This window comes from Silurus meridionalis, chromosome 8 (assembly GCF_014805685.1).
Source record: "Silurus meridionalis isolate SWU-2019-XX chromosome 8, ASM1480568v1, whole genome shotgun sequence".
Lineage (NCBI taxonomy): Eukaryota > Metazoa > Chordata > Actinopteri > Siluriformes > Siluridae > Silurus > Silurus meridionalis.
Window position 1 is genome coordinate 8,764,577 of NC_060891.1, and position 12,057 is coordinate 8,776,633.

General features: G+C 38.7%; 1 protein-coding gene across 1 annotated transcript; it reads left to right on the forward strand.

The window, feature by feature from the left end:
• Nucleotides 1-10,436: 10,436 nt before the first annotated feature.
• On the forward strand, nucleotides 10,437-11,500 carry LOC124390065 (polyadenylate-binding protein 1-like). Its single transcript, XM_046855758.1, has 4 exons — nucleotides 10,437-10,614; nucleotides 10,873-11,069; nucleotides 11,198-11,313; nucleotides 11,440-11,500. Exons 1-4 carry the CDS (start codon nucleotides 10,437-10,439, stop codon nucleotides 11,498-11,500), a joined length of 552 nt encoding a protein of 183 aa, XP_046711714.1.
• The last annotated feature ends 557 nt before the right edge of the window (nucleotides 11,501-12,057 follow it).

Below are 12,057 nucleotides of genomic sequence, written 5' to 3' on the forward strand. Positions count from 1 at the left end.
AGACAACATAGCACAAGGGTTGCCCTCGTGCTTATGCGTGTGGTGGCTGCTGCGGCTCTGATGGTCCGGGATGCTGAGAAAATGGTGCTGTCACATCCTTTGATATTGTACACCTCATATCAGGTAACAGCTATTTTACACAACCTCAACACACAACATATGACAGCACAATGTAGATCTGGTTATGAAACCACACTCTTGGCAACGGAAAACGTAACTATTAAGCCTTCTTCTCAGCCACATTCAGCTGTAGTAGCTTTGCGTGATCTGCTAGACAATATTGACTTAGATGGTTTTGCCCTGGAAGAGGGGGATTGTCTATATGTAGATTTTTCATGTTAAAAACCTTCTGATGATGTGTATTTATGTGGATACGCGGTGGTAAGATTACCTGATGTAATAATTACAGCTAAATCATTACCATACACATCAGCACAAGCTGCAGAGTTAGAGACACTAACAAGAGCATGTCAGTTTTCTGAAGGTAAAGTAGTGACTATATACACTGATTCTAAGTATGCTTATGGTGTTGTGCATGTTTTGCCGAAACATGGAAGCAAAGAGACTTTAAAACAGCTGATGGAAAGCCCATAGCACATTTTTATCACCCACAGTCAGCTGGAGTGGTAGAGAGAACAAACAGAACCATTAAGGAACATGTTACTAAAGCCTTCATTGAAACAGGCCGAAATTGGACAGAAATGAGAATGACCCTATCTTCAACAAAACTAACCTTTTAAAAAGTTTTATGTTCAAGCCTGTCCCGACCCCATGGGTCAGGGGACACACTGGCATTTCTTCCTTAAGTAACCTGGAAGTGATGATAGACAACTACCACTCTGCCCTGGTTGAGAAATTGAATTCTATTAATGCTGATGTCTCAATGCCGCTCTTCCTCTGCTCGCAGATAAGCCAACACACCCTTTTGTGCCTAATCAGCAGGTCCTGATACGAAGTCTGAAGCCTACCAAGGTCGGTGAGCCGAAGTATCTGGGTCCAGCGACTGTTCTAGCTGTAACCAGAACTGGAGTTCTGACTGATTATCAGCCACAGTGGATACAAAAAACAGCACCCACTTAATTTGTGCACTAATTGGTCTGTTGGCCTAAGAAGCCTGCCTAAGTGAGTATTCAGGGCTGAAACAGTTGAGAGCCCACGGAAAGATCCTTTCTTTATAGTAGAAAGGGGGCCACCTCCAGGGTGAAGAGCTGACTAACTTGACTGTTTTGTTTAGCTTACTAAATTCTATAACAATATGTACATAGTTGTTATTACACTCCTTATTTCCTTTGAATACATTATTCAGTGAGAAGAAACTGTTATGTATACCTGATAATACTGCTTATAGAAATATCAAACAAGCACTGAGAAACAGTTGTCTCATGATGTCTTGGAGAACTTGAAACAACTGCTGAACAAAGTTTTTTTGAGAAGATTAAGAGTTTGTTTACGAGTGTTGAACACTATTTTGTTTTAGGATTGATTCTTGTATTGATTGGAGTGGTGAAGATGAAGGATTATTTGTGTTAGATTTTTATCATGCCCAAACGAAACTTAATGCTTGGAGAGGTTTTCCATACGACCTGCAATGCCCGTAGTGCCTTTCTGAATTCAGGGAAGAATCACACCGCACACAGCAAATGTTCTTCTTCGGTTTATTGCAGGCAGCAGACACGTATATATACACACATTGGAAAGAAAGCTGACCTAAAGTTGTTTCCTGTTTAGACAAGAGGATATACTAGCCAGAGATGTGTGAGACCAGATAAAGACTCACTGTATACGTTACATACGTACATCATAAATATTTTAGAGACACTGAACAGACAAAGGAATGTGTGCAAAGCAGTGTTAGAACCGTCTTAACACTAACAATATGCATGTAGGGACAGAATTAAATAGAATCTGTATGTTTTTCTTTTGTCTTCATCTTTTCATTTGCAGTTTATGTCACCGATTCTTTTCCCAGGGAGAACATCCTATGTTTTGGTGTGTGATGCTAAATCATAAATGATTTAAAGTGGCCATTGTTAGTGTTAAGCACACTGGTTTACACACATTTGTATGTTCAGTGTCTATAGGATATTTACGATGTTCCTGGACCTGTGAAGGAGTAGTGTGATGTACTGGACCAATGTCGTGTATGTAACAACATAGTGCACCAATGCACTAATAAACCTGTGCTGAAACTTTTGGTTCATTATCCCCAATCTTATCGTCCCTACATTTGCTTCCGGTTAAGTTTCGAATAGACTACAAACTACTGCTACTCACTTATAAAGCACTAAATGGTTTGGCTCCCATGTATCTCTCCAGTTTTTTAACACGCTACAATCCGTCACACTCCCTGAGATCTCGAAACTCTGGGCTTCTAGTAGTTCCTAGAATAGCAAAGTCCACTAAAGGTGGTAGAGCATTTTCACATTTAGCTCCTAAACTCTGGAATAGTCTTCCTGACAGTGTTCGGGGCTCAGACACATTCTCCCAGTTTAAGTGCAGATTAAAAACATATATTTTTAGCAAAGCCTACACATAACATCATAACCTTGTGCTCCAGAACATCTGATCACATGCACATTATCAACTTGTGCTGTTAATATCATGAACAGCAGCTACGCTAATTCCTCTCCACTGCTTCTCTTTCTCTCCCCATCCCGAGGCTTCCTGAGGTTTGGCCAGCTCCAGTCACGTCCCACCTCATGAAGATTATGGACTTTGATAGAAGTAGATGCCAAACTCGCAAACATCCTGACCCATCTAGAGACGTACCAGTGCCAATTGGAACCCACTGCATGTGTGGAGTTTGACATAGTACCTCCTGGAGTGTTTAAAGGCTCTGGCATGGAGAAGCTGATGCTGGATCTGTGATGATCACAAATGTTGAGCTCAGTAGCTCCTACTTTTATACCAAAGACTGTAGAAAGAACATTTACTTATAATCTTATTCTCTAGTACTCATGTTAGTTCTCACTCTCCAGTGTTCTGTATTGTTGAAACATTTATGATTAAACTCTTGATGTCACCCAAATGAGCATGGTTTCCCCTTTTGAGTCTGGTTCCTCTCAAGGTTTCTTCCTCATAACATCTAACGGAGTTTTTCCTTGCCACAGTCACCATGGCTTGCTCATCAGGGATAAATGCACACCATTCACCTTGACTGTTGATTTCTGTAAAGCTGCTTTGAGACAATGTCTGTTGTGAAAAGCGCTATACAAATAAACTTGACTTGACTTGAAACTTGACATTATATTAACCTCCTGCTTTTTAGGTACTGCAGTACATATACAAAATAGGAGGAGTCATAGCATCAATTACAAAGGCCGGAGCGCCACTTAGAGAAACATTGTCAAAATGACAATATATTACATAGCTGAAAATGACCTACTTAAATTTTAATGTTAACAGATCCTGACAACTTTGTAATATAAACAATTTAGATATCTCACAAACCTCAAAAACATAAAATTCTATAGACGCTAAAGTAAATATTAAATATTATACCACACTAAACCTTTTGTTATTTCACAAACAAATCCATGAAGTCAGTCCTGGAGCAATCCAGAAAACGAATAGTTTGAAAGCCACATGTGTTTTTAATTCGTATAAGATACCATGAGAAACGAGTGCCCTGTAAACATTTCTCCGAGACTATGTGTAGTCCTTTTCTCTCTCCCCCATCCGAAGCACGTTCTCAGAATTGACCTTCCCAAATATGAAACAGTAATGTTTGCTAAATAATTTGGTCAACATTCACAGTTTATGTATCTGTGGACAGAAGACACTCTGGGCTTTACTATCCACCATCTATATTTGATAATCCTCTAAGAGATTATTTATAAATTATTATTTAAAAATAAATTATTTAGATGCTAAAGTGCCTTGAAAAAAAATGTACACCGCCATAAACATTTTTTTTATATACAGGTACAACTCTCTGAAAGCAATGTAAGATTGTTTAAATGTGAAATATGAACTAGCTAAAGTTACATTGCTAAATTCTTTCTGCTAAACTGTTGTAATCCACAACACAATCTGGAACATGTTCATTGACGGTTGTCCACTGTCTACCATGGCCTTTGACCTTCATGCGCACCATGCTTGCTACAATGCCTCTGTGAATGGTCGAGAACATCTTTAACAAACACCAGGTCCCGTCTCTCAGCCAGCGATAAGTACCACAAGTAGCTTTTTTTGGAAGTTTGTTGATTGTGCTTCTAGGGTAGCCAAGCATGTTTGCCTGGACAGTCCCACAAGCCCAGATGTTATTTTTTAGTAGATCTCTGAACAGTGCTGGACTTGTGTAAAAAATTGTCCACAAACAGTTTGTAGCCTGTTCCCAACATCTTCACATCAACAAGTTTCATGACAGAGTCATAGCTTGGTCCATTGCTATGTGTTTGTGCATCTGGTGACTTGCCCTTGTACACATTTACATTTGCGACATTTGGCAGATGCCCTTATCCAGAGCGACTTAGAACTGAGCAGGGGAGGGTTTTAGGGCTTTGCTCAAGGGCCCATCAGTGGCAGCTTGGTGGTGGTGGGATTTGAACCTGTGATCTTCTGATCCAAAGCCCAATGCCTTAACCACTGAGCTACCACCTCCCGAAGGTGGTACGAAGAAGTCCCATGTGTATGCACAGTATGAGTCCGCCAGGACAACAGGTTGTATCCCCACTTTCTCGAGTTGCCTTTCATATGTTGCTTTAGGCCATTTCTGCGTTTTGGTGCCACCATTCTCTCGTCGATGGCAATGTTCTGGTGGGGATGAAAATTGCTCTTACAGGCGTCTCTCAGCAGCAAATTCAAGTCTTTCATAGTGCTTTCATAGTACTTCCACAGTTTTTGGCCATTGTGCTGCTTGGCTCCATAGGCATTTGTGTTCTTCAACAGTGTCTACATCTCCATTGTCAAAAAGAACAACTGGAATCACTGCAGCACAGTGTATAGCGCTGTAGCAATCAGCTGTGGGCCTGGTGTCCGGAAGGGTCTGAAGACTGCTGGCTGGGGTGTGACATCCTCGTCTGTCATGTCTTTCCACCTTTCTTCATGTGTTGAGGTAGACACTGGTGCTGATTTGCTTTTTCTGGCTCTCTTTTACCTCCTCCTCTTACTGGTGAACCTGAAGATGGTGCTACATCTCCAGAGTCTGAGCGCTTGAGACGCTTTTCCAGGTGTTTGCTAACACATGGAATCCAGTCCTCATCAGAGGATTCTAAACCGCTGTCCGTTGTTGAAAGACAAAGAAAAATAAAACATTAGCATTATAAGTCAAGTACATATTTTTGAAGTTGTTTTGGGGGGCTGGCCATGCAATCAACATTTACTCAGGTGGGCAGACATGAAGCATGTACACCAATGGTACATATGTGTAAACACACACACACACACACACACACACACACACACACACACACACCTGTGTGTATATATATATATATATATATATATATATATATATATATATATATATATATATATATATATATCAATAAATCATCTTTTTTTTTTTTCCTTACTCTGTTTATTCTATTCAACATTTCCCCAGGCTTATTACACACAAACAAGCAAATCGTATATCACTGTAAAGAAAAATATATTGCAACTCACCGGCGTAAATTAGGCTCATGTTTTCTAGTTAGAAGCAGATCACTGTTGTCGCTGTCACTTCTCTCCTCAACATTGTTTTTCTCTTCACTGCTGCGAGCAAGCTCCAAAAAAAATTTGTGATCCATGGTTTCTTTGTTTTCTTTGTCGTCTTTCCTCCTTGAGTTTGAGTTGGTGTAAAGAGCAGATACTTTCACAGACTATAAATTCTTCGTTTAGACAGTTTAACATTATTAAGAAAAATATCTTGCTTTATAACAGATCATTACATGTAACTAGACAACAAAACAGGATTACAGTTTTTTACGATTGTTTACACACTAAAATTTAAATTTCCACACAATTAGCAAAATTTTACTCCAATGAGCAAAACACCTCCACAGATTTGCACAACATTACACACAATGTCTGCTTCACCCTTTTTGCAAAACATTACACACAGTGATTTGTAAAACTCTACACACATTAGACACAGATAAGGATTGTGAGGTTACTTCCTTGTAATTACAAAGCACCAGATTGCCAATTACCACACTAATGAACGAATTGGATAAACACATCTACCAGGTGTGGAAGCACACGTGCTAATTTGAAAACGCAGCACTCAGGTGTGCTATAAAAGGCAGCAGGTGAGTTCACCTGTCTTCAACAAAATGGAAGGAGTTAGAAGAAGAAGAGTGAGAATGAGAGGGGAGCTCAAAGAGGAGATGAAGGCGGTAGAGGAAGAGGAGAAGGAGGTAGAGGAAGAGGCATAGGTAGAGGAGAAGGAGGTAGAGGAAGAGGAGAAGGGGGCATAGGTAAAGGAGAAGGAGGTAGAGGAAGAGGCATAGGTAGAGGAGAAGGAGGTAGAGGAAGAGGAGAAGGAGGCATAGGTAGAGGAGAAGGAGGTAGAGGAAGAGGCATAGGTAGAGGAGAAGAAGGTAGAGGAAGAGGCATAGGTAGAGGAGAAGAAGGTAGAGGAAGACACCTAGGTAGAGGAAGAGGTAGTGAAGGACTTGAAGAGGTGATAGAACCTGAACAAAGAAGACGAGGACCAAATTTGACTCGAGAAATCCGTGCAACACTTATTGACCATGTTATCAACCATGGACTGACACTGATGGAAGCTGGACAAAGAGTTCAACCAAATCTCAGCAGAAATACTGTTGCGTCAGTAATTCTGACATTTCATCGAGAAAACAGGTAAGCTAACCACACAGTATACATTGAAACTGAAGCTTGTATAATCAATATTGTTTACTGTGACATTTGACAGTATGCTGCATATATATATATATATATATATATATATATATATATATATATATATATATATATATATATATATTTATTTATTTTATCTTTTTTTTCTTAGGATTGAGGGTCGAGGACACCAAGGTGGAAGGGGCCCTATGTTTAGTTGTGCACAAGAGGCCGCCATTGTGAACATGGTTTTGGCCAATAATTGTATCAGGCTACGAGAAATCCAAGCCAATATCATCAATGATGACAATATTTTCAATAACATCCAACGAGTCTCTCTGTCAACATTAGGTCGAATCCTAAAGAAAAATCAAATATACATGAAGCAACTGTATCGGGTACCATTTGACAGAAATTCAGAGAGTGAAACATCTGCGCAATGAGTATGTGGAGGTATGCATTGTTCATCTGACTATGGTGTGGTATCATGCACTGCTCATAATGTTCTGTCACAAAAAATACTGTGCTATAGATATTGAATAGCATCCTATTTTCTTTAATGTGTTTCAGAGAGTCTTGCAAATGGATGCTGCTGAAATTCAACATGAATTTATATATGTGGATGAGGCTGGATTTAACCTTGCAAAAACAAGAAGAAGAGGAGAAATGTAATTGGGCACAGGGCAATCACCAATGTGCCAGGGCAGCGAGGGGTAACATCACCCTTTGCGCTGCTATCACACAAAATGGGGTCCTCCACCACCATGCAAATCTGGGACCCTATAATGCAAATCTGATACTTGCATTTCTTGACCGATTGCATGAGATTGTCACAGCATTACACCAAGTGGACCAGATGCGGTACATTGTCGTTTGGGACAATGTCTCATTTCATCGGGCTGCTCTGGTCCAGAACTGGTTCCATGATCACCCTGATTTTGAAGTTTTATACCTTCCCCCATACTCCCCCTTCCTGAATCCTATAGAAGAATTTTTTCAGCGTGGTGGTGGAAGGCATATGACCTGCGGCCTTATGACCGTTTGCCCTCATTCAGGCCATGGAACAGGCATGTGATCTTATTGAAGCAGCTTCAGTGCAGGGTGGATTCGTCACACAAGGCGATTCTTCCAACGGTGCCTTGCCAATGAAGACATAGCCTGTGATGTGGATGAAATCTTATGGCCTGATCCAGCCAGACGGAGAGACGGATAGTTACAGTATTCTTGTTGCTTTTACAGTAGTTTTCTTTCATTTCTGTTTACTTTTACTTTACTTTTCTTCAGAGTCAAAGTGTATGTACTGTAATTCATGCAGTAATTTTTATTTGTCTATAGATTTTATTTGTTTACAGTAATTGATATCATTGTTGGTTGATTACTGTAACTGATTATGGTAAGAAATACTGTAAGTATTGAAATAAATACTTGAAATATTCAGTCTGCAGCATCAAGTGTTGTGGAGTGCTTGGTAAGGTTATAGTAGGCCTACAGTATTTGTCTACATTCTCCTTATATCTCAAAACAAATCATGAATAATGTTGTGAGTTTCTCACTATTTTTTTGTCACCTAAATTATCTCTTACATACAGTAAGAATGTCTGGCCAAAAATCTATTTTTTTTTTTTTTTTACAAAGTGTTTTTATTTATCACAGCAGTGTGAAACTGGCTGCAATAGTGTATGATCATTGATGACTGTGTTGGTTAAATGAAAACAAATAGCATTTTCACAAATATGTGTATATGTTTTGACTGAAGTGTGTATGTTTTGACTGAAGTGTGTCATTTTGCAAACAATCTAGGAATTTTGCTAATTGATTGTGGTGTTTGGATAATTGTGATTATATTTTGACAAAGAACTCTGTTTTTTTTTAAATTGCGTGTAAACAATTAAAAAAAAAAACTAATATTTGAACAGAATTACAAAAAAAAAAAAAAAAAAAAAAAAAAAAAGTGCGACACTGACACGTGCGCATTGTACAACTAGTTAACAATATTGCTGTGTTTCTATTTCCTTTATAGTGATTAATATTTCATGTAATAATCTGACTTATTATTAAAGCGTGGTTTTTATATGCTTATTGATTATAATATTTTATGTTTACAAAACCACACACATTCTATATGCACAACCATAAAAGGAGTTAGGATATAGCATAAGGTGGAAATGAATATAATAATAACAATTAACAATAATAAAATAATAAATATGTTCAAACATAGACCTTTAGGTACTAAAGCCCCCCAGTGCAATAAAGTTTTATGTCCAGCAAACACGACATGCGAGTGAATTCCTTCTAGCACTTGGTTATCAGGAGAAACTTGTTTTTTTTTTTTTAAACTTGGTTTTGTTGAAATAACAGGTTAACAAATGCTAACTGAATAAATAACTAATGAATAAATGCTTCATACAGCCAATAACAATGCAAGCTGTGGAAGCACTTGTTATTAACAGAATGTCTAATCACTTAAAGCATTTTAAATGGGATTCATTGACATGTTTTGTGTACACACAGGACTCGTGTCCAACTGGTCAGGTGACGAGGGTGATGGTACAGAATCGATCCCATGATGTCAACAGAAAATATCTAGGTATCACCTTGACAACCACCAAACTAACAAACAGCAGCAAGAAGCAGCAGCAGAAATTAGCAGAAGCAGCAGCAATTAGCAGCAACTAACAAAAGTTATTAAGTTCTCTTATAATAAACATTTCTTCATATACCTGCCTGGTAAATAGATTAAATAGTAGTAGTGGAATATAGTAGACTATCTATCTATAGTATAAGACTCGAAAAGTAAAAAGTAATTATTTAGCGACATTAGCATGGGTAACTAGCCGGCTAAATAATTTTAGCTTTGATAGTTTTCATCCTTTGTCTAAATATTTCACTCTTAGCAAACTAATGGTTATATGTTTCTTTATAAATAAAATTAGACGTTTATTTGTCTTTTGGTCGAATATTTGATATTTCTAACAAACTAGCTAACACAGAAGCAGCACTAGCAAACCCGGCTAGCATGAGGCTAAACATTATGTGTCCTACACCTTTAGTCTAAATGTCCATTTCTGCTCACTCTTCCGGACATATTATCAGCCTTGCATACTTAATTTCTTTAGTCACATTTATCCATTCTCTCCTGCAAGCCCATGACCTTTATGCTAATATCAGGAAGGATAAGACAAAAAAATAAGGAACAGATTACTTTTCTCCTCTTCTCTCCTGTACAGATGATCACCTTTCCACCTGTTTAGGGCTATTATGGGTGATTTGTTTCTCAATAATAATAATAATAATAACAACAACAACAAAATAAATGATAAACTCTGTTTCAAAGAGAATAAAACCAATAAAGTTTGGAAACTCACCATTCCAGGGGTCGTACAGTCCGCTCTATTAAACATTTTACTATTACATTTTTTTATATCACATTTTTACTATTAAACATTAGGTAGCTGGTAAGTAGTGTAATTAGTGGTAGTAGAATATAGTAGACCCTTTAGGCCTTTATGTTTATTATCCTTCAACATTTCAGAGTAGAAAAGTGATTGTATTGAACTTATACTGATATTTGTCTGTTTAAGACTGTAAGTTTAGTGTTTTTGATTTTCTTCACCACTGAGTTTTTGATTTTTATATTTTTAGGTAAAATGAATAACAGTCTTTCAGCACTGTATGTAGGTGATCTGCATCCAGAAGTGACAGAGTCCATGCTGGTGGAGGGGTTCAGCTCTGCAGGCCACGTTCACTCTGTCCGGGTCTGCAGGAAATGGAATAACGGCGTCTCACTTAACTATGCATTCGTCAACTTTTACAAACAAGCCGATGGTAATTCAAACCACACCCAAACCCAAACACTATGCCTGCATTTTTATACCAGTTTATAGCCTACTTAATACTCCAGGAGTCATTTCTGTATTATTTACTGCTTTCTTACATGGATATGGTGAGGATTTGTGTCTTAAATATAATTTAAGTGAGTTTTCAGATACCCATCTGTACCAAGGGTGCCAATATTTCTGAATATGTCTTTACACAGTATTTTTCTCTTAAATGAATGACCTGGAATTAATTTTGTTCCCTCAGCTGAGCGAGCATTGGCAACTCTTAATTGTAAGCTCCTTATGGGGTGGCCCATGAGAGTCATGTGGTCTCAGAGAGATTTCACCTTGAGGAAGAGCGGCGTCGGGAACTTGTTCATCAGAAACTTGGACATGACGACGATTGACAGCATGGCCCTTTTTGACCTCTTTTCGGTTTCTGGGAATGTCCTGTCATGCAAGGTTTGTGCTTCGTACTGTTTGGATCTGAAGAGCATCTGTATAGCATAATTAGCAGCTATTATACTAAAGTCCTGTATTAGTTCTGTTTTATATAAATTGTGTGTTGGCATTACGTGTCTCTCCTGAAGGTTGTCGCTTACAAGACAGGAACAAAAGGGTACGGCTACGTCCAGTTTGAGTCTCCAGGGGCGGCGAATGTGGCGAAGGAGAGACTTGACAGCAAACTCTTCAACGACCACAAAGTGTAAGCTATTGATATAAAGGGTGGGTTTATATGGGGATATTTCAGTCACCATCAGGGGTAATCTTGGTGGCGTAGGCATAAAAACTAACAGCAGTGTCTAAGAGCAGTGTCTCTGTTGTGTAACAGCTCCATCGAACACTTTAAGTCCCGTAAGGAGCGCAAGGCTGAAGGGAACCGCCACACTTAGTTCCACCTGCAACCAGCTCCAGATGTGGTGGAGAAACCAGCTCCAGCTAAAGTTCCAGCTGTGGAAGAGAAACCAGCTCAAGTTCCAGCTGTGGAAAAAAAAAAAAAAAAAAGCTCAAGCTCCAGCTGTGGAAAAGAAACCAGCTCCAGTTAAAGCTCCAGCTGTGGAAGATAAACCAGCTCAAGTTCCAGCTGTGAAAGAGAAACCAGCTCCAGCTAAAGCTCCAGCTGTGGAAGAGAGACCAGGTCAGGTTCAAGCTGTGGAAAAGAAACCAGCTTCATCTCAAGTTCAAACTTCAGTTAAAGTGCCATCAGCACACAAAAACATTAACTATATTTATTAGTTATATTGTTCTTCTTTTGAAAAAAATAAAGAAACAAAAACTAAATGAATAATTATAATAATAATAATAATAATAATAATGTTGTATGTGTGCAGGATGTACCGATGGCTCCTTCACCTCAAAAGCGCTTGACCATCTATATGTTGGAGTCTGCCGATTTTGAAATGCAGATCCAGATGGCTCGTGAGTATCACACACACTTACCAACACAAAC

Coding starts and splice junctions, on each gene's coding strand:
- LOC124390065 (XM_046855758.1), top strand. CDS start 10,437: ATGAATAACAGTCTTTCAGCACTGTATGTAGGTGATCTGCATCCAGAA. Junction 10,615..10,872: donor CTTTTACAAACAAGCCGATG/GTAATTCAAACC, acceptor TTGTTCCCTCAG/CTGAGCGAGCATTGGCAACT. Junction 11,070..11,197: donor GGAATGTCCTGTCATGCAAG/GTTTGTGCTTCG, acceptor TCTCTCCTGAAG/GTTGTCGCTTACAAGACAGG.